The 20,846-nt window shown below is 58.5% G+C and overlaps 2 protein-coding genes across 3 annotated transcripts in view; one reads left to right on the forward strand and one right to left on the reverse strand.

Moving 5' to 3' along the window:
* mettl17 (methyltransferase like 17) overlaps positions 1-13,332 on the forward strand; it is a 28,391-nt gene extending 15,059 nt beyond the window's left edge. Inside the window, exons 8-14 of one of the 2 annotated variants that reach the window (XM_041180785.1) lie at positions 577-647; positions 3,327-3,434; positions 7,250-7,318; positions 8,886-8,924; positions 9,063-9,155; positions 11,751-11,950; positions 12,913-13,134. In XM_041180785.1, the coding sequence (XP_041036719.1) occupies positions 577-647; positions 3,327-3,434; positions 7,250-7,318; positions 8,886-8,924; positions 9,063-9,155; positions 11,751-11,950; positions 12,913-13,051 (719 nt within the window). In that variant the 3' untranslated portion in view covers positions 13,052-13,134. Of the gene's footprint in view, positions 1-576; positions 648-3,326; positions 3,435-7,249; positions 7,319-8,885; positions 8,925-9,062; positions 9,156-11,750; positions 11,951-12,912 lie in introns of both variants that reach the window. The other variant, XM_041180784.1, reaches the window with a different exon arrangement.
* Positions 13,333-18,042: 4,710 nt separating this feature from the next.
* The window catches only part of ndrg2 (NDRG family member 2), a 299,077-nt gene continuing 296,273 nt past the window's right edge, over positions 18,043-20,846 (reverse strand). Inside the window, exon 16 of the mRNA XM_041180787.1 lies at positions 18,043-18,258. Within this exon, the coding sequence (XP_041036721.1) occupies positions 18,098-18,258 (161 nt within the window). The 3' untranslated portion in view covers positions 18,043-18,097. The remainder of the gene's footprint in view (positions 18,259-20,846) is intronic.

Consider the following 20,846-nt stretch of genomic DNA (forward strand, 5'->3'; position numbering starts at 1 on the left):
TTCAGCCCCCTCGAGCCTGTTACACAGGAACAGGAGGAGGCCATTCAGCCCCTTCTCGAGCCTGTCACGCAGGAACAGGAAGAGGCCATTCAGCCCCTCGAGCCTGTTATACAGGAACAGGAGGAGGCCGTTCAGCCCCCTCGAGCCTGTTACACAGGAACAGAAGGAGGCCATTCAGCCCCTCGAACCTGTTACACAGGAACAGAAGGAGGCCATTCAGCCCCCCATTGAGCCTGTTACCCAGGAACAGGAGGAGGCCATTCAGCCCCCTCGAGCCTGTTATACAGGAACAGGAGGAGGCCATTCAGCCCCCCTCGAGCCTGTTACACAGGAACAGGAGGAGGCCATTAAGCCCCCCTGGAGCCTGTTACACAGGAACAGGAGGAGGCCATTCAGCCCCCTCGAGCCTGTTACACTGGAACAGGAGTAGGCCATTCAGCCCACTCGAGCTGGCTCCTCTATTCAGTTAGATCATGGCTGTTCTGCATCTTAACACCACTTCGTGCCTTCGGTTCCATCGTGTCCATCCCACCTTTCAAACTGAGTGATGCTCTTGTCTCTCCTCTTTTTCATCAGGAGGGAGCGATGCGGACACGGAACAAGTCAGTGGGGTTTACTTCCGACACTTCCTCCCCGTCTCACCAAAGGTTTGTGTCCAATATTTAACTCGTGCAGGAGGGAAGAGAGGTAGGGTGGCCATGTTAAAAATGGATACCCATCAGTCTATGAGCGTCACTGACTGACTGTGGGGGTCTCTGAGAGACAGGAGCCCCACGGTCCCTGTGGGTCAGTGACTGTGGGGGTCTCTGAGAGACAGGAGCCCCTCAGTCCCTGTGGGTCAGTGACTGTGGGGGTCTCTGAGTGACAGGAGCCCTTCGGTCCCTGTGGGTCAGTGACTGTAGGGGTCTCTGAGCGACAGGAGCCCCTCGGTCCCTGTGGGTCAGTGACTGACAGTGGGGGTCTCTGAGAGACAGGAGCCCCTCGGTCCCTGTGAGTCAGTGACTTGGGGGTCTCTGAGAGACAGGAGCCCCCTCAGTCCCTGTGGGTCAATGACTGTGAGGGTCTCTGAGAGACAGGAGCCCCCTTGGTCCCTGTGGGTCAGTGACAGTGGGGGGTCTTTGAGAGACAGGAGCCCTCTCCGTCCCTATGGGTCGGTGACTGACTGTGGGGGGGGTCTTTGAGAGACAGGAGCCCTGTGGGTCATTGACTATGGGGGTCTCTGAGAGACAGGAGCCCCTCGGTCCCTGTGGGTCAGTGACTGTGGGGGTCTCTGAGAGACAGGAGCCCCTCGGTTCCTGTGGGTCAGTGACTGTGGGGGTCTTTGAGAGAGAGGAGCCCCTCGGTCCCTGTGAATCAGTGACTGTGGGGGCTTGTGAGAGACAGGAGCTCCCTTGGTCCCTGTGGGTCAGTGACTGTGGGGGTCTCTGAGAGACAGGAGCCCCTCGGTCCCTGTGGGTCATTGACTGTGGGGGGTCTCTGAGAGACAGGAGCCCCTCGGTCCCTGTGGGTCAGTGACTGTGGAGGTCTCTGAGAGACAGGAGCCTCTTGGTCCCTGTGGGTCAGTGACTGTGAGGGTCTCTGAGAGACAGGAGCCCCTCAGTCCCTGTGGGTCAGTGACTGTGGGGGCTTGTGAGAGACAGGAGCCCCTCGGACCCTGTGGGTCAGTGACTGTGGGGGTCTCAGAGAATCAGGAGCCCATCGGTCCCTGTGGGTCAGTGACTGTGGGGGTCTCAGAGAATCAGGAGCCCCTTGGTCCCTGTGGGTCAGTGACTGTGGGGTGTGAGCGATCAGTACAGACCTCCAAGCCTGGGGGTACTGAGTGACCCCCTTATTACTTTGCCACTCAGGGAAAGCCTTCCCTTGCGGCTGCTCCAATTCAAGCTGCCTTTCCACCGTCAACTGGGTGAGCCGCAGTCGCCCTCACCTCCGGGGCGGGCCTTGACCCCACGACCTCCCGACTTTCGGAGACCAGGCTCCGCAATCCAGGGTCGACCCTCCCCCCCCCCCCCCCCCCCCCCGTGCCGGTACCAAGGGAGTGCCGCGGTGTCGGAGGTGCCGAACGGCCAATGCGCCGTTCGCCCTCCCGGGTGAGCCTGGAAGATCCCACTGCCGCCTGCGGAGGACGAGCGGGTAGTGGGGGGGTGGAGGGTGAGGAGTTGCGGAATTCACCTTAGTATCCTGGGAGCCCAACATTTAATCCTTCCAACTGACATCACCAATTTTAAAAAAAAACAATATCTGGTCACTCATTACATTGTTGACTGTGGGATCGTGCTGTGTGCAGATTGGTGATTGATACGTTCCCCTGGCCAACCTCGTTTCAGATTTCTTTTGATAAGATGCTCTGTTGGCTGCGAAACGCTTTGGCCCTGGCCGAGTTGTTGAGAGGCCAAGTTGCTTCTAAAACTTTGCATGTCCACCTTTTGCCTCTGGTCTCCGGTTGAATTGTAAGTTACCACCCTTCGCTGCGATGCTGAAAGAGCAAAAATTCAGCCCGATCCGGGCCTTCGCCGGTGTTCATGCTCCACACGAGCCTCCCCCAACCCTTCCTTCCATCTCCCCATTCACCCCCACCCCCGCCCTCCATCAACATACCCTTCTATTCCTTTCTCACTCGTGTGTCTACCCAGTGTTGTGTTCTTAACAATGATGTATGTTGTCAAATGCCTTTAAGGGTTAACAGCGTGCCTTCACTTTTAAGGGAAGCGTGCCACATGATCTAGCCTCGTTTTCATTTCCCTTTTATTGCAGGGTTTGTGTGTTCGCACTTCATCAGATAGCTTCCCTTCATTCGCAGTCAGCTGCTCACTCCACACTGCTGTTCCAGTCTGGGTAATGTCAGGGTTTCCAAAACAAAAAACGATATATACTTGGGACTAATGGAAAGTCGTTTGCCTCTCAGGTGCTCTCATGTGGTTTTTCGGATAATGTCTTTTTACCCTTTTGTCACTTTACTAGGGGTTTTCTGCCCTTCTTTTTGAGCTCTGTGCACTCCACAACTTGAAGATTAGACAATATACCCTTTAAGGCTCATTACGACAATATAAAGGCACCAATCACTCATAAGGGATGTGGTAAATAAGTTGTGGGTTCATTTATTAAGACTAGGCATGTGAGAACAGATACACGTGCATTAAGCTTGAAGCCATCAGCAGCAGAGCCGTCTGTGCTGTGTCCTGCTCAAACACAAAAAGTGAAACTGAACCTGGATTTATCGATTGACCTCCCTTCTAGTAATGTCACCCCTTAAAGGCACAATGCAACGTCTGTCTTGTAGGCCATGATGGAATCCTTGCTGTGTCTTATGTTCCCTCCTGCTCTCTCAGGTAAAGTTTGACGTGGCAGTGTCCGCGTACTCGCTGTCTGAGCTGCCTACCCTGGCCGAGCGACTGCACGTGGTCGAGACCCTGTGGAGGAAAACTGAGAGCTTCTTGGTGAGTCGCACGATCGGCCTAGTTACCGGGGTTGTGGTTTTCAAGTTGGGGGGTGTTTGGGTGGGGGATGGGGGGGCGGGGAGGGGGTTGGTGGCGGTGGGGGTGGGGGTGGTGGTGGTGGTTGGGCCGCATTTAAAGTTTTATCTTTCATTCTGTCGCGGGACGTGGGCTTCGCCGGCGAGGCACCAGAGTTTCTTGCCCCCCCATCCCTAATTACCCCTTGAACTGAGTGGGGCTCGCTCGACCATTTCAGAGGGGCCAAGTTAAGGAGTTTACCATGTTGCTGTGGGTTAGGGGTGGGGGGGGGGGTGGTGGGGGTGGGGGGCGGTGGGGGTGGGGGTGTGTTGCGGGGTCTGGAGTCACGTGTAGGCCAGACTGGGGTAAGGACGGCCGATTTCCTTCCCTAAAAGGGGGATGTGAGTGAACCAGATGGGGTTTTTTATGACGATTGTCACAACCCCCGTGACTGAAACTGGCTTCATAATTCCAGATTTTATGAATAGCCGCTGGTGGGATTTGAACCTCTGTCCCCAGGACATTAGCCTGGATCTCCATTGACATTATCAATAAGCCACTGACTCTCCCCTCACCGCACCCCCCGCCCCACCCTACCATTGTTTGCCTTTAACGTGTCAACCTCCTTGAATGATACAGCACGGAAGTTGGCCACTCGGCCCATCCCAGCTGTCCAGTCAATCCCGTTCGCCACCTCACTCTTCTTCCCCGCCCCCCCCCCCAGGTCCTGCACTTTTATTCCCCTTCTAGCGTTTATATCCCGGTTCCCCTTTTCTGGGAAAGCCACTATCGAACCTGCTTCCACCTCCTCCATTCGTGCAGTGCACCCCAGAGCGTGCCGACTCGCTGCGTAGAGGAGAAGCGCGTTGTATCCATGCTAGAGGAAGGCTGGTGAGGGGTCTTTGAGAGGAGATTTACCTGAACGGTTGACAGGAATGAGAGATTTTCGCTACAAGATTAGGCTGGGGGAAGCTGGTGGTGTTCTCCTTGGGTATCGGAGGTAGATTTTTTTTTTATTAATCTGTTCACGGGATGTGGGCATCGCTGGGCCGGGCCCAGCGTTTATTGCCCCATCTCCCTAATTGCCCCCTTGAGAAGGTGGCGGTGGGTGAGCCGCCTTCTTGAGCCGCTGCAGTCCCTGTGGTGTAGGTACACCCACCGTGCTGTTAGGGAGGGAGTTCCCAGGATCTTGACCCGGCGACAGTGAAAGAACGGCCGATATATTCCCAAGTTGGGATGGCGAGTGCGGCTCGGAGGGGAACTTCCAGGTGGGGGTGTTCCCCGTGCGTCTGCTGCCCTCGTCCTTCTAGACGGTAGCGGTCGTGGGTTTGGAAGGTGCTGTCGAAGGAGCCTCGGTGAGTTGCTGCGGTGCATCTTGTAGATGGTACACACACTGCTGCTACTGTGCGTCGGTGGTGGGGGGAGTGAATGTTGGTGGATGGGGTGCCGATCGAGCGGGGGCTGCTTTGTCCTGGACGGTGTCGAGCTTCTCGAGTGTTGTGGGAGCCGCCCTCATCCAGGCAAGTGGGGGTGGAGAGTCCCATCACACTCCTGACTTGTGCCTTGTAGATGGTGGACAGGTTTTGGGGGGAGTCAGGAGGTGAGTGACTCTCCACAGGATTCCCAGCCTCTGACCTGCTCTAGTAGCCACAGTATTTATATGGCTGGACCAGTTCAGTTTCTGGTCAATGGTCACCCCCAGGATGTTGATAGTCGGGGGGGGGCGGATTCAGTGATGGTAATGCCCATTGAACAAGGTTATGAAGGGTTTGGGTAAAATGAATGGCGTTCCCGTTAGCTGAGGTTATAAGGAAGAGAGGGACACAGATCCGAGGCTTTGGGTGAGGGATAGAGGGCGAGGCAGGGGAGCGAGGAAGACCTCTTTCACAGAGCGAGTTGTGACAACCTGGAACCTGCTGCCCAGGCCTGGGAGGAGGAGAGGTTGGGGGGGGTGCTGGGAGCAGAGACGACGAACAATTTTGAATGGAGATCAGATGGTCCCTCATGTGTGAGGTGTGGGGGGTCAGAAATGGGAACAGACTGGATCGCTCCACAGACAGCCAGCTTTGACTCGATGGGCCGAGTGGCCTCATTCCGTGCCATGATGGCTCCAGTTATTCTCTCCCCCCTCCCCCCCCCCCCCGCCCCACTTTGGTTCTTTTGCCTCTTCCCCACCCCCAAGCCCGGCTCCCCCACTGGCCCTTCAGCCTCGAGGTCTCTGGTCCGAATTCTACCCGCTGGTCAGAGGGGCCGGCCCTCCCTGTGCCAGCGGCAGTGTCGCTGGACGGGCGATCCGGAATGCTGGGGACACGGGGGGGGGCGGGGGGGAGTCCACCAGGCGCCCCCTCCCCCCACCACAGCAGCCGGTGAAGCTCAGCGAACCCGGAATATCCAGCCCGTGTCGGCCTCGATCCCGGAATTCTCGCGGCGCCGAAGGTGTGGCTCCCAATTTTAAAAAACCCCCATCTTCGTATTCAAATCCACCCCCTGCACCGCACCCGCCCCTCCCCCCCACCCCCCCAGCCCGGCGGCCTCGCTCCCCACCCCCCCCCCCCCCCACCCTCGGATCACTCTTCCCGATCTCTGGAATCTCCTCCAGCCCCCCCCACGACCCTCCGAGATCTCTGTGCCTTCCGATTCCAGCCCTCTCGAGAGTCACCCCCCACCGCCTCACGATCTGAATCACTCCGCCATTGGCGGCCGCACCTTCAGCTGCCCGGGTGCCCAGAGCTCTGGAATTCTCTCCCTAAACCTCTCCGCCTCTCTCTCTGTCCGTCTCTCTCTCTGTCCGCCTCTCTCTCTCTCCGCCTCTCTCTCTCTCCGCCACTCTCTCCCTCTCCGCCACTCTCTCCCTCTCCGCCACTCTCTCTCTCTCCGCCACTCTCTCTGTCCGCCTCTCTCTCTCTCCGCCACTCTGTCCCTCTCCGCCACTCTGTCCCTCTCCGCCACTCTGTCCCTCTCCGCCACTCTCTCTCTCTCCGCCACTCTCTCTCTCTCCGCCACTCTCTCCCTCTCCGCCACTCTCTCTCTCCGCCACTCTCTCTTGCTCCCCTCCTTTAATTCACTCCTCTGAACCGACCTCTTTGACCACGTTTTGGGTCACCCACCCTACTATCTCCCTGTGTGGATCGTTCTCCTGCTTCACCCAATAATGGCCTTTGTGGGGTGCGTCATTACGAGAAAGGTGCTAGAGAAATGCAGGTGCCTGTCATATAGTCTGTTGTGCTCAGAAGGGATGGACGGTTTCCCCAGAGCTCTTCATGCCTGGGAGTTCCCTTCGCCTCATGGCTGGTTCCGTTGTGAACTAAATGACGGAGAGCGATTGCCGTGATGTGTTAACTGTCCCTCTGATATAATTGTGCGAGTACCAGGAGGCCAGAAAGCACAGGCTCGTCCTAAACTTAAAGCAGAAAACTCAACAGGGCAAATTGCAAATTGTTTTAAACATTCTCACCCTCCTTTCCCTGCTCCCCTCTCTCTCAATCTCTCTCTCTCTCCTTCCCTCTGCCCCTCTCTCTCTCTGTCCCTCCCTCTCTGTCCCTCTCTCCCGCTCTCTCTCCTTCCCTTTGCCCCTCTCTCTCTGCCCCCTCTCTCTCTCTGCCCCCCTCTCTCTCTGCCCCCTCTCTCTCCCTCTGCCTGCCCCCCCTCTCTCTCTCTCTGCCACCCTCTCTCTCTCTCTGCCCCCTCTCTCTGCACCCCCCTCTCTCTCTGCCCCACTCCCTCTCTCTCTCTCTGCCCCACTCCCTCTCTCTCTCTCTACCCCCCTCTCTCTCTCTCTCCCTCCTCCCCCCTCACTGTAGGTGTTAATTGAGAATGGAACAAAGGAGGGACATCAGATCCTGATGGAAGCTCGTGATGTTGTCCTGAAGGTTAGCAGTGCAAATTTAGCTTCACTCTATATCCCACTCTCTTCCTTCACCGGTTTCTGTTTCATTAGCTGCTCTGACCCCCAGGACTGTCCCTGAGCTCGCAGAGGGAAAGTGGATTCTGATTCCATTTACTCTCCGGCGTGTCTTCACCAGGCAACACTCTCTGATCGGGACCCTCCTTAACCCCCCTTTGTCCCGGTTAATATTTTATACCCTCGATTGGGACCCTCCTTAACCCCCTCTGTCCCGGTTAATATTTTATACCCTCGATCAGGACCCTCCTTAACCCCCTCTGTCTCGGTTAATATTTTACACCCTCGATCGGGACCCTCCTTAACCCCCTCTGTCCCGGTTAATATTTTATGCCCTTGATCGGGACCCTCCTTAATCCCCTCTGTCCCGGTTAATATTTTATGCCCTCGATCGGGACCCTCCCTTAACCCCCTCAGTCCCAGTTAGTATTTTATACCCTCGATCGGGACCCTCCTTAACCCCCTGTCTCCCGGTTAATATTGTATACCCTCGATCGGGACTCTCCTTAACCCCCTCTGTCCCGGTTAATATTTTATACCCTCGATTGGGATGCTCCTTAACCCCCTCTGTCCCGGTTAATATTTTATACCCTCGATCGGGACCTTCCTTAACCCCCTCTGTCCCGGTTAATATTGTATACTAAGCTTACCACTCAATCCCTACCCTCGTTCATTCATCTCTACAAAAACATAAGGGATAGGAGCAGGAGTAGACCATTCGGCCCATCGAGCCTGCTCCGCCATTCAATTTGTTCCCGCTTGATCTTGTTCTTCGACTCCATTTCCCAGCCAACTCTTCATACCCCTTAATTCCCCGGGATTATCAAAAATCTGTCTGTCCCGGCCTTCGATATATTCAGTGACGGAGCGTCCACAACCCCCTGGGTTGGAGAATCCCAAAGATTCGCAATCCTCCGAGTGAAGACATCTCTCCTCGTCTCATCCCTAAATGATCGGCCCCTCATCCCGAGATTGTTTGCCCCCCCCACATCCAATCCCGGGTGTTTTAGATTCCCCGGAAGCAGCCGGGGAACGACCTTTCGGCGTCCGCCCTGTAGAACCCCCCTTCAGAACTGCGCAGGTCCCGACGAGGTCACCTCCCGTTCTCCTCGATTCCCGGAGAATCCGAGCCCGGTTTTACTCAGCCTCTCGTCGCAGGACAACCCCCTCCCTAACCCTACTCCCCTCTCATCCCGGGGACCGATTGAGTGAACCTTCCCCCCCCCCGCTCCTCCTCCGAGGTGAGTCTGCCCTTCCTCCGAACGCGAAGACCAAAACGGCACAGCATGCACTCTCCCCGCTCCGGACACGGTCTCACCAAAACCCTGTGACACCCGCGGCCAGCCTTAATCCCGCGCTCTGACCGCCCTCGCAATAAAGGCCAACTGGCCATTTGCCTTCCTCAATGCTATCTTTCTGCGTCCCCCTTGTCCCATCGCACCCCAGCCTCTTCGAAGATCAGCACTCACAAGTCTCTCAACTTTTAAAGAATATTCTGTTTTTTATTCTCTCTCTCTCTCTCTCCTCATTCACAGACTAAAGACAAAGACCCCGGCGCTCGTGTCTATGCTCCAGTGAGTATCTTCCACCCGTTGACATCTTGACGTTTGGTTCTTTAATTTGTTTCATTTTAACCCCGGTGAGAGAAGATGTTCCCACTGATCATCGCCTCTTCTCTCTTCTCTTCTCTCTCTCTCTCTCTCTCTCTCCAGTGCCCCCACGACCTGACCTGCCCCAAGCTGCTGGGGAAGACCCCCTTGCCGTGCAACTTCACGCAAGCCTACCAGCCCCTTCCCTTCACCTGGGTGAGTGTCCGCTCCGCCGCGCGCCGCCTGACTGACCGACCGTTAGGCCCGAAAGCCTGGGCCTAAAGTTGCGCCTCGCTCCAGCACGCGCGCCCGCGCACACGCCCGTCCCGCTGGGCAGGACCGCTCCGAGGGAAGGACGACGGAGGCGATGATTTCACTGGCCGTCGGGCTTCCTTCGGAAGGCGTGCTGCGTGCGGTATGAGTGATTTACGATGTGGTGATGTGGCTGGACTAGTAATCCTCTGGGGGAGGGGAGGAGAGGGGCGGGGACACGGGTTCAAATCCCACCAACGGCAGCCGGTAAAATTTAAATTCAATAACTCATAAAATCTGGCGTTATGAAGCCAGTTTCAGTCACATGGACCGGAACAACCGCCATCGATTGTTGTTAAAAAAAAACCTATCTGGTTCACTCATGTTCCCCTTTAAGGAAGGACCTGCTGTCCTTACCCCGGTCCGGCCTACACGTGACTGCAGACATACCCCCCCCCCCCCACCCTGTCAACAGCGATGTGCTCAACTCTTAACTTGCCCCCCACCGCCCCCGAGCAAGCCACTTGATTTCAAGGGGGGTAATTGGGGACGGGCACAACAAAGGCAGGGGCGTCGCCAGTGACGCCCACCTCCCGTGAAAGAATGAAAAGACGGTCAGCTTTGCCCCGGCGCCCGCTCCAGTGACTTGAGCCCCCTCTCCCCACCCCCCCCCCACCCCCACCCCCCACCAAAATGTTGCTGGACCCGCACTCCTGGTCGCCGCAGTGCCGGAGATATGCCATCTTTCGGATTCGATGTCAGACTGAGGGGGGGAGGGGCGCCCATTTGGCCTCTCAGGTGGGTGGAAAAATGACACCCCCGCTCCCCCCCCACCAACCCCTCTCCCCGCCAGCCCCATCACCGTGTCCTGGCGGGCAATATTTACCCTTCACCTGACATCACCCTCCTTTAAAAAAAACGCAGTGACGATTGGGGCCGCTCACCTGGCTGCTGCTTGTGGGATCTTCCTGTGCACACGCCGGCTCCCCAGGTGCCGCGGGCGGGGCGATGCTGCTTTTATTAAGGACTCGGTGGGCCGTGAGGGGCCTCCGACATTCCTTCGCCCAGGAGGGGTGGGGAGAAGGGGAACAGACAGAGCGGACAGGATAAAATTGTCTCTCTAGAACCGGGGGACGTAGATTCAAGATAAGTGGCAGAAGGTGTAGGGGGGGACATGAGGGAGAACTTTTTTGACGCAGAGGGTAGTGGGTGTCTGGAATTCGCTGCCTGAGTTGGTGGTAGAGGCAGAAACTCTAAAAAAAAAGTACCTGGATCTGCACCTTAAAGTGCTGTAAGCTGCAGGGCTATGGGCCGGGTGCAGGGAGGCGGGATTGGAAAGGGCACCCGGGTGTCCTGGGGCTGGCGTGGACAAGATGGGCCGAATGGCCTCCTTCTGTGCTGTAACCTTTCTCTGGTTCTAAGGAAGCAGAAGGATATGTGTGCGCGGTGGGCTGGGGGGTGGGGTGTGGGAAGGGGAGGGGGTGGCGAGAGAGAAGGTGGGGGCGGAACCTCTGCGGGGCGTATGGGCCAGCAGAGGCCTGCCGGGCTGAATGGCCTGTGACACCCCCCCCGGGTTGTTAAAACTCAACGCCCCTTCTCTTCCCTGTGACCTGCGGTTGGCAGGCGCGCTTGCGAGGAGCCGGTGGATCTGGGGCGAAGCCAGGGATTTCGTTCACCGGGCTCCCCTTTGGCCTGGGTCAGTTGCGGGCGAGCCGACCAATCGCTTTAGGCAGCGGCTCCGTTTTACGGTGTGGCTGCCGGGCCGATTTTTAAAGTATTCTTTCACGGGCACGTGGGCTGTCGCTGGGCCGGGGCCCAGCATTTGTGGCCCATCCCCTCGTTGCCCCTTAAAAAGGTGGCGGTGGGTGAGCCGCCTTCCTGAGCCGCTGCAGTCCCCTGTGGTGTAGGTACACCCGCCGCGCTGTTAGGGAGGGAGTTCCCCCAGGATTTTCGACCCGGCGACAGTGAAGGGACGGCCGATATATTCCCAAGTCGGGACGGCGAGTGCGGCTCGGAGGGGAACTTCCAGGTGGGGGTGTTCACCCCGTGCGTCTGCTGCCCTCGTCCTTCTAGACGGTAGCGGTGGTGAGTTTGGAAGGTGCTGTCGAAGGAGCCTCAGTGAGTTGCTGCAGTGCATCTTGTAGATGGTACACACACTGCTGCTACTGTGCGTCGGTGGTGGAGGGAGTGAATGTTTGTGGATGGGGTGCCGATCGAGCGGGGGCTGCTTTTTCCTGGACGGTGTCGAGCTTCTCGAGTGTTGTGGGAGCCGCACTCATCCAGGCAAGTGGGGGGGGGAGTGTCCCATCGCACTCCTGACTTGTGCCTTGTCGATGGTGGACAGGCTTTGGCGGGGGGGTGGAGGGGGAGTCAGGAGCCTCTGACCTGGACTTTGTCCTGGACGGTGTCGAGTTCCTCGAGACCCAGGCAATGACGGGGCCCCTCTTGCGGGTGTTTCCTTTCGTGTTTACGGGTGACGTCCTCGTGCGTTTTAAATTTTCCTCTTCTTCTCCCCCCCCCCCGCCCACCACCACCACCACCACCACCGGCCCTTTGAAGAACGCCAGCGTCAAATCGGAGAAATTCTCCTACGTCGTCCTGCGCCGGGGTCCCCGGGAGGAGGAGGAGGAGGAGGAGTCCGAGCGCTGGCCCAGGATCGTCCAGCCCATCCTGTGCCGGCCGCGGCACGTCCACGTCCACCTCTGCTGCGCCGACGGCGCCCTGCGGCACGCGGTCCTCAGCCCCCGCAAGAGCGGCAGGTAACCGAGGGCCTCTCGCATTTTCGGTGGTGGGGATTGGTAATGTGCGGTAGATTTGTGGAGGGGGAGGGTGTAGGGAGGGTGAGTGAGGGGCCGGGGAGGGGAGGGGAGGGGGAGGGCGATCAGAGGCCGCAAGTCGCGTTCCCCAGGAGATTCGAGCGGGCGGCACCGAGGGCAGCGCCACGCCTGCCGCCGGTGGGGCCGGCTCCCGGCTGAGGGGCCCGGTCGCCACCTCCGGCCGGGCTGCGAGAGAAAGCCCCTCTCCCCCCTCCCTCCCTCCCCCTCCTCCTCTCCGTGGGCTCAGCCTTTGGTGAGTTCTCCCCCGCCCCCCCCACCCGGAGCCACAGGGTTCCCCACTTATCCCTCAAACGACAGCAGGAAAACGGGACGGCCCCATAATCGCCGCATCGCCCTCTGTGGGATCTTGCTGTGCGCGTTTCGTCGACCGTCGTGGGGGGGGGAACAAAATCCCCATCTGGTTCACTCGTGTCTCCCCCCCCTTTTAGGGAAGTGGGAAATCTGCCGTCCTTACCCCCTGGTCTGGCCTACACGTGACTCCAGACCCCTGCCCTCCTCCTCCTTCTCCTCCTCCTCCACTGCGATGTGGTTGACTCTTAACTTGCCCCCTCTCCACACCACCCCCCCACTTCCCGACCCCCACCCCCACCCTCTGAAATGTCTGAGCGATCCGCACTCCGCTGCAGGAAGTTGGACCCTCAAGGAGGGCAGCCCACCCCCCCCACCTCCCCCCCCCGCCACTTTCCCGAGGGGCAATTAGTGACGGGGCGATAAACGAGCGCTGGCCCGGCCCACGTCCGCACGGATGAATTTAACGTACAAAAGAGCCGTTATCTCGTCGACCGCCTTTCGGGATCTTGCTGTGCGTGAGTCAGGCCGCCGCGTTTCCTCCGCTGACGGCAGCGCTGACTCGGCTGCTCTTCCTTTTCCCCCCTCCTCGACAGAGACCTGTACCGACAGGCCCGCTGCAGCGACTGGGGAGACCGCCTGCCCGCCGACGGCATCGCCGGGAGAGGAGAGCCGAGCGCGCCGGGAGAGGAGAGCACAGCGCGATGGCCAGGGGACTCCCCGGAAGAACGGTGATCGGACGTGCCCCCCCCCACCCCCCCCCCCACCGCTGCCGGTCACGCGATCCGAGGGAGGAGCTTTGGCGTCATCACAAGCTGCCGGTGGTGGTTGGGGGGTTGGGGGGGGGGGGGTGGTGGGGAGTGATGTTGAAGACCTGTCGGCGATGGCCCCCCCCCCTGCTCCTGGCCTCCGAGCGAGACGTTAAGACGGAGAGGGATTGACGGCGACGGAGAAAGTTGAAGGATAAGGGGGGGCCGGCCGAGGATATGGAAATGGTTGTCGGGGGGTGGGGGGGGGGGTCGTCGGAATTAGAGACGTCGATGTACAGGGTCTGCCCCCTGCATCCCCACCAACCGCGCCCCCCACTCCACCCCCCCCCCCCCCCCCCCCCCCCCCACCGACACCTCTCGGTGCAGGAGTCGAAGGAGCCTGGGTGAGTTGCTGCAGTGCATCTTGTAGATGGTATACACACTGCTGCCACTGTGCGTCGGTGGTGGGGGGGAGCGAATGTTGGTGGACGGTGGGGGTGGGGTAGGGGAGAGGGAGGGTAGTTGTGTTGGGGGGGTGGGGGTGGTGCCCATCATTCGCAGCTCAGGGACCCTCACCCGGCGGCTCCCTCGCCGTCTCTCCCGAGTTCCATAGGTTCAGATCCCGCTCCCGGGGCTCAAGCCGCTGGCCCCCCCCCCCAACCTCCCCAACGCCCCCTCCCGCCCACCACAAGAACAAAACAGACTAGGCCTCGGCGCGGCATGGCCAAGGTGGGGACCGAGCCGGACGCTCCATCCCCGAAATAAACAGAACAATGAATAAATCAATAGGTGATGGCCGCCGGGCTCTCTTTTTTTCAAACGTTGCCGAATGTTTCTGTCCTTTTTTTTTGCGGGGGGGTGGGGCGGGGGAGCAGGGGGCGTGGGGTGAGATATTGTTGCCTGGGTTCAACGGCGGTCTACTCCCGACGAGCGAGCGGGCAGACGGACGGGGGTCCGGCAGCACTGGTCGTTTCCGGCGCGCGCAGCCCCCTCCTCGAGGACCGATGGCATTAACACGGGCGCAAAAAGGTAAAAGGGACGAGAGAGAAAAAGCTGGGGGACTGGGCAGGGGGGTGGGGGGGGTTGAGGGGAGGTAACAGAAGAAAAATTAAAACCCCCCCCAGGATCCCAAAACGATGAAACAAGAAGACAAAATGGAGTCGGGGTTTGCAGGGGGTGGTGGTGGGGCGGCGTGGGTAAATCGTGCAGGCTTCCCTTGTGCAGGAGCAGACAAGGAGCGAATGGTGGGGTAGCGTGGGTAAATCATGCAAGTTTCCCTTGTGCAGTAGCAGACAATGGGCGGGTAGTGGGGCGGCGTGGGTAAATTGTGCAAGTTTCCCTTGTGCAGTAGCAGACAATGGGTGGGTGGTGGGGTGGCGTGGGTAAATCATGCAGGTTTCTCTTGTGCAGGAGCGGACAAGGAGCGAATGGTGGGGTAGCATGGGTAAATCGTGCAGGTTTCCCTTGTGTAGTAGCAGACAATAGGTGGGTGGTGAGGTGGCGTGGGTAAATCGTGTAAGTTTCCCTTGTGCCGGAGCAGACAAGGGGGCGGGTGGTGGGGGTGGCATGGGTAAATCATGCAGGTTTCCCTTTTGCTAGAACGGTCAAGGTGGCGGTGGGGTGGGGAGTTGGAGGAGGATGAAATCTCTCTAAACCTGAAGTAATTTTGTTTATTTACACACCCCACGCAAGAGCAGTAGGTTAAGTGAGGGCTCCTCACGTTTTCGGTGAGGGGGGGGGGAGGGTGGGTGACGCGTGATTGGTAAGCTGCGACGGAAGGGAGTAAGGAGGGTGAGTGAGGGGTGGGCCAGGGAGGGTGTGGGTGAGCGGAGGCCGCAGTTGCGCGTTCCTGGAGATTCGAGCAGGTGGCACCGAGGGCAGCGCTGCACCAGCCGGTGGGGACAATCAGCCAAGGGGCCCGGTCGCCTTCCCTGGCTGGGCTGCGAGAGGAAGCACCTCCCCCCCGCCCCTCCTCTCCGGGGGCTCAACCTTTGGTGAGATCTCCCACCCCCCACACGGAGCCCCAGGGTTCACTGTGTATCCCTCAAACAACATCAAGACAACGGGACGGCCTCGTCACATTGCCCACTTTGGGATCTTGCTGTGCGCGTTTCCCTGCGTCTCAGCAGTGACTGCACTCGAAGCAAAAGAAAAGAACTTCATCGTTGGGCACAAAATGCTTTGCGGGGGATGGTGGGGTGCAGGGGGCGAGCAGGGGGATGGGGAGCAGGGAGCGTCATCCGAAGGATGGCCTAGGAATGTAAATGTCTTTCTTTTCTCCTGTGAGCCTCAGTCTCAGCTCCCTTTCTCTCTCTGTGTCTCTCTCTCTCTCCCCCCCTTTCGCTCACTCCCTCTTTGCTGTGTCTCGATGGGTGGGCTATCCCCTCTTCCCCCCACACCTCTCGAGTCGCCAGGTTGTGGGTCCGGATCCCACACCCCCCCACCCCCCACCAAGGACCCGCAGACAAAGAAAGAAACCCCGGCTGCCCGCTCCGGTGCGGTGCCGAGGGAGCCCCGCACTGCCAGAGGAACCGACTTTCGCATGAGACGTCAAACCGAAGGCCCCCATCACCCATCACCGCCATCTGCCCTCCTCTCGGTCACAGTCGCGAAGAGAAGCGAAGGGTGGGGCGGGAGTGGGCGGGCTGGGGGTGGAGTTATCCCTGTTGTCCCGGCCAATATTTATACTGCAGTCGCCATCGCTTCAAAGAGGTGCTGGTGTTGACGAGTAATCCAGAGATTAACGTGGATAAGGGGCGGGTGGTGGGGTGGCGTGGGTAAACCGTGCAGGTTTCCATTGTGCAGGAGCGGGGCAGATCTGTTTGTCAACCTGAAGTGATTTTATTTAGTTTATTTATACAGTCTGTGTATAATATATTCACATATACGGCAATCACACAATGTTAATACTTTTTATTAGTAATTAATAATATATAGCGAAGATGCGAAGAGACAGGCCTCTTGTGTTGGCAATGATAGCTCCCCAGACCCTTTTAACCATGTGTGGTTCTCTCGCCCCTTTTCTTTCTCCCTCCTCTCCCTCCCTTTCTCCCCCCTCTCCCTTTCCCTTTCCCTCCCCCCCCTCTCTCTTCCCCACCCTCTCTCTCCCCCTCCCCTTCCCTCTCTCCCGCCCTCCCTCCCTCCCTCCCTTTCTCAGCTCGGGTGGTCTTGTCGTTGTTGGGGAGAGGGCAAGGGCAGCTGGAGGGTCCAGAATTGGTGCTCCCGTTGGTACTCGCTGGGGGGGAGGGGGGAGGCGGCCTGCTTGCCCGGCCAGGAGGGGTTTCTCCCCCCCCCCCCACCCAGCCCGTGGAACCGTGAGTTACCGACCCCACACGCCCTGTGGTCAAGTGGACCACAGCGCAGGGAGGAAGGGGTCCTGATTGCCGCCGTCTCGCCGTTCCCACCGGGAGGTCCTGCCGGCTGTGGGGCGGGGTTTGTGCTTTCGTGGCGGGGGGTGGGGGGGGGGGGGAGGAGGTGTGGTCTCACCACTCCTCTACACCCCCCCCCCCCCCCCCACTCTTTACGGGTTGCTTCACATCCGGAAGAATTGGACGCCTTCCTTCAGCTCCGCCGTCACTCCTCGGGGGGGGGTGGGGGGGGGGTCACATCCGCGTCATGAGCTTGACAACAAAATGGCCGCCAGCACGACACGGCTTATTTGTGCTTGCTACAAGCCGCCGAACTTTGTATGCAGCAGATGTGTGTCTCCCCCCTGCAGGCAATGTCCGGGCATTGCGCCCCTTTTATTTTTTGGGTGGGGGGAGGGGATTAAACGGAAAGGGGTATGTCCCGGCGTGCACCCCCCCCACCCCCCCCAATCGGGGGGCCGGCCTGCCGACCGATCTCCTCTTGCGTGGTACGAATTGCTGCGATCCTTCTGAAATTCGGCATTCTTGCATCTGTCCCGAGGGGCGCAAGACGAAAGGCTCGGATGGGATGCGTGTTTTTATTGTAGTTTTCCAGCCGCCCTCGAGCTCCGTGTGACTCGAGTGACTATTTTTATCTCAGAGACAGAGGGAGGGAGAGAGAGAGAGAGGGAGAGAGAGACAGAGGGAGAGAGAGGGAGGGAGGGAGACGGGAGGGAGACGGGTGGGTGGGGGGGAGGGAGAGAGGGGAAGAGAGAGAGACAGAGGGAGAGAGAGAGACACGGAGAGACAGGGAGAGAGAGACAGAGGGAGAGGGAGAGAGACAGGGAGGGAGAGAGAGAGACAGAGGGAGAGAGAGAGAGACACGGAGAGACAGAGGGAGAGGGAAAGAGACAGAGGGAGGGAGAGAGACGGAGAGGCAGAGAGAGAGGGAGACAGAGAGAGACAGAGGGAGAGACAGAGAGAGAGACAGAGGGAGAGAGGGAGAGACAGAGGGAGAGAGGGAGAGACAGAGGGAGAGAGGGAGAGACAGAGGGAGAGACACACAGAGAGAGAGACACAGAGAGAGAGAGACACGGGGAGAGACACAGGGAGAGTTTTTGAAGGGCGGGGAGAACGGAGGATGGAGATATTGTCCTGTCCTGTGGGCCACTCTCGTGCAGCGCGGACAAGAAACCGGCGGGAGGAGGTGGGGGGCGGGGGGGTGGGGGGGGCTCCCATCGGGGTGAGCGGTAGAGGCCAAAGGCAAGTGTGCATCGCAGACGTGTTAACCCCGCAGCCCAGCGCCGAAAGTTAGTTTTCTCTTTTTCTTAATGATTTAACGGTGACTTGTTTTTTTCCCCTTTCTCACACGTTCTCCCTGACGCTAAGACTTCCCTCACCCAACCCAACTAACCCCGCCGACTATACCCTGCAAGCGAATGCGACCCCCCCTCCCCTCCCCTCCCTCCCACCCCGACACACACACACAAGCACACAAAACCCCCCCTCCCACCACCACCATCACCCCCCCTCCCTCCCACCCTCCGAGTCTTGAACCCCCCCTAACCCCCCCGAAGGCCTCTCCTCCCTCCTGGCAGACGAACGACGTGCGCCGGCGCGTTACTCCCCTCGGGCGCCCTCGTCTGCCTCCCCCTCCCCCTCCTCCTCCTCCTCCCCCTCGTCTTTTAGCAGGAGACCTCCATGGTCTGGGAGGGGCTGGAAGCCAGCTGCCCGGCGTCGCTGCCCTGCGACAGGGTGCGGGAGCGGGAGCGTGACCCGTCGACCGAGGCACCGGAGAGCGAGGTGGTGCGGGAGCGTGAAAGCCTGGTCATCCCGGCTGAAGGCACTGTGATTGGGGTGGGGTGGAGGGAGGGGGTGTGGAGGGAAGGAAGGAGAGAGAGAGAAACACACGTTAGAGGTTCCGGAAACACGGACCGCATCTCACTCACGCGCAGCGCGACCCAGTTGTCGTTTCCGCCCCCCCCCCCCACCCATTTCCGGCCAGCGCTCCCTCCCGCCCCCCCACATGGAGTGCTGATGACGGTTTACGAGGGCAGTGGGATGCGCGCCAGAGTTCATGGGGTTGAGGGTAGTCAGTTAGCCGCATGTCATTGGGACCGTGTAGAGGGAGCTTTACTCTGTATCTAACCCCGTGCTGTACCTGTCCTGGGAGTGTTTGATGGGGACAGTGTAGAGGGAGATTTACTCTGTATCTAACCCCGTGCTGTACCTGTCCTGGGAGTGTTTGATGGGGACAGTGTAGAGAGAGATTTACTCTGTATCTAACACTGTGCTGTACCTGTCCTGGGAGTGTTTGATGGGGACAGTGTAGAGAGAGATTTACTCTGTATCTAACCCTGTGCTGTACCTGTCCTGGGAGTGTTTGATGGGGACAGTGTAGAGAGAGATTTACTCTGTATCTAACCCTGTGCTGTTCCTGTCCTGGGAGTGTTTGATGGGACAGTGTAGAGGGAGCTTTAATCTGTATCTAACCCCGTGCTGTACCTGTCCTGGGAGTGTTTGATGGGGATGGTGTAGAGGGAGCTTTACTCTGTATCTAACCCTGTGCTGTACCTGTCCTGGGAGTGTTTGATGGGGACGGTATAGAGGGAGCTTTACTCTGTATCTAACCCCATGCTGTACCTGTCCTGGGAGTGTTTGACGGGGACAGTGTCGAGGGAGCTTTACTCTGTATCTAACCCCGAGCTGTACCTGTCCTGGGACTGTTGGTTAGGGACGGTGCGGAGCGACCTTCGCTCTTATACTCTGGGGTTAACAGGGTGAGCTGCACATGCCGTTGCCTGCTTCAGTCCACAGCCGGCGTGTGTGACGGGACCATGCCTGACCGCCACTTGCCAGCAGCTTCTCAATGGGTGACGGCGCGGACCAAGTGTAAGGTGGCTGGGGAAGTCAGGCCCAAGCGTTCCTGCGCGCACATGCATGCGCTAGAGCCCTCTCGTGTAGTTTGGCAGGCCATGCACATGCAGCAGCGTTCAGTGTTAGTACCTGCGCCCACACTGAAACGCCTATCCACGACATGAGGTACTGCCCAACATCAGAGAAAGGCAGCAAGAGAGAGAGAGAGACAAACAGAGCTGGTTAGAACAGACATGCGCATCTCCACCTGTCTGACATACTGACCTCTGCATGTGTACACTACCACTTTAACACATCTATGTGTTGACACCCCTACATGTACACCCCTGCACACATACAGCTTCAACTATACAACTCAACACCCTCCACATGTACACCCCTGCACATTTAAAATGACACACCTCTGCATGCGGAGCCCTGCACATATACAGCTGCACATGTACAGCTCCACACGTAAACCCCTGCACATATACAACTCCACACATAGACCCCTGCACATACACAGCTCCATATATTCAATTCCACACCCTCCACATGTACACCCTTGCACATATACAACTACACAACTCTGCATGTGGACCCCTGCACATATACAGCTGTAAATATACAACTCCACACATAGTCCCCCTACACATATGCACCTACACACCTCTGCATGTGGACCCCTGCACATATACCACTGCTCATATACAACTACACACATACACAGCTCCACATTTACAACTCCACACCTCTGCATGTGGATCCCTGCACATATCCAGTTCCACGTATACAACTCCACACGTAGACCCCTACAAATATACAGCTCCATATATACAACTCCACATGTAGACCCCTGCACATCTACAGCTCCACATGTATGCACCTGCATATATACAACTCCACATCTTTACATGTAGACCCCTGCACATATACAGCTCCACATATATGATGCCACGTGAATACCACTGCACATATACAGGTCCACATGTACACCTCTACACATACACAACTGCACATCTCTGTACCACAGCTCCACACTTACACCTCTGCAGCTACAGAATACAGTTCCAGACCTCTGCTCATACATCTCGGCACATATACAGCTTCACCCCTCCACACACATGCCTCTGCACAGGTACACCTCTGAAAATGCCGCTGTACACCTCCACACATGCGTCTCCACACATGCGTCTCCACACACGCGTCTCCACACGTCAACAGCTCCATACATACAGCCCCGCACCGCCCCACGTACGCCTCTGCAGGTGTACAGCTCCACAGGGTACGCCTCTGCAGGTGTACAGCTCCACAGGGTACGCCTCTGCAGGTGTACACCGCCACAGGGTACGCCTCTGCAGGTGTACAGCTCCACAGGGTACGCCTCTGCAGGTGTACAGCTCCACAGGGTACGCCTCTGCAGGTGTACAGCTCCACAGGGTACGCCTCTGCACGAGCTGAGCTGAGCAAACACCTCCTTTTATCCCCTCCTCCCTCGCCCCTGCAGAACAAGCTCTCGGACCCCCCACCCCCGCAAGCCTCGGCTCGCTGACCGCATTGCCAGCCACGGGGGGTGGG

Source organism: Carcharodon carcharias (genome assembly GCF_017639515.1).
Source record: "Carcharodon carcharias isolate sCarCar2 chromosome 27 unlocalized genomic scaffold, sCarCar2.pri SUPER_27_unloc_1, whole genome shotgun sequence".
Taxonomy (NCBI): Eukaryota; Metazoa; Chordata; class Chondrichthyes; order Lamniformes; family Lamnidae; genus Carcharodon; species Carcharodon carcharias.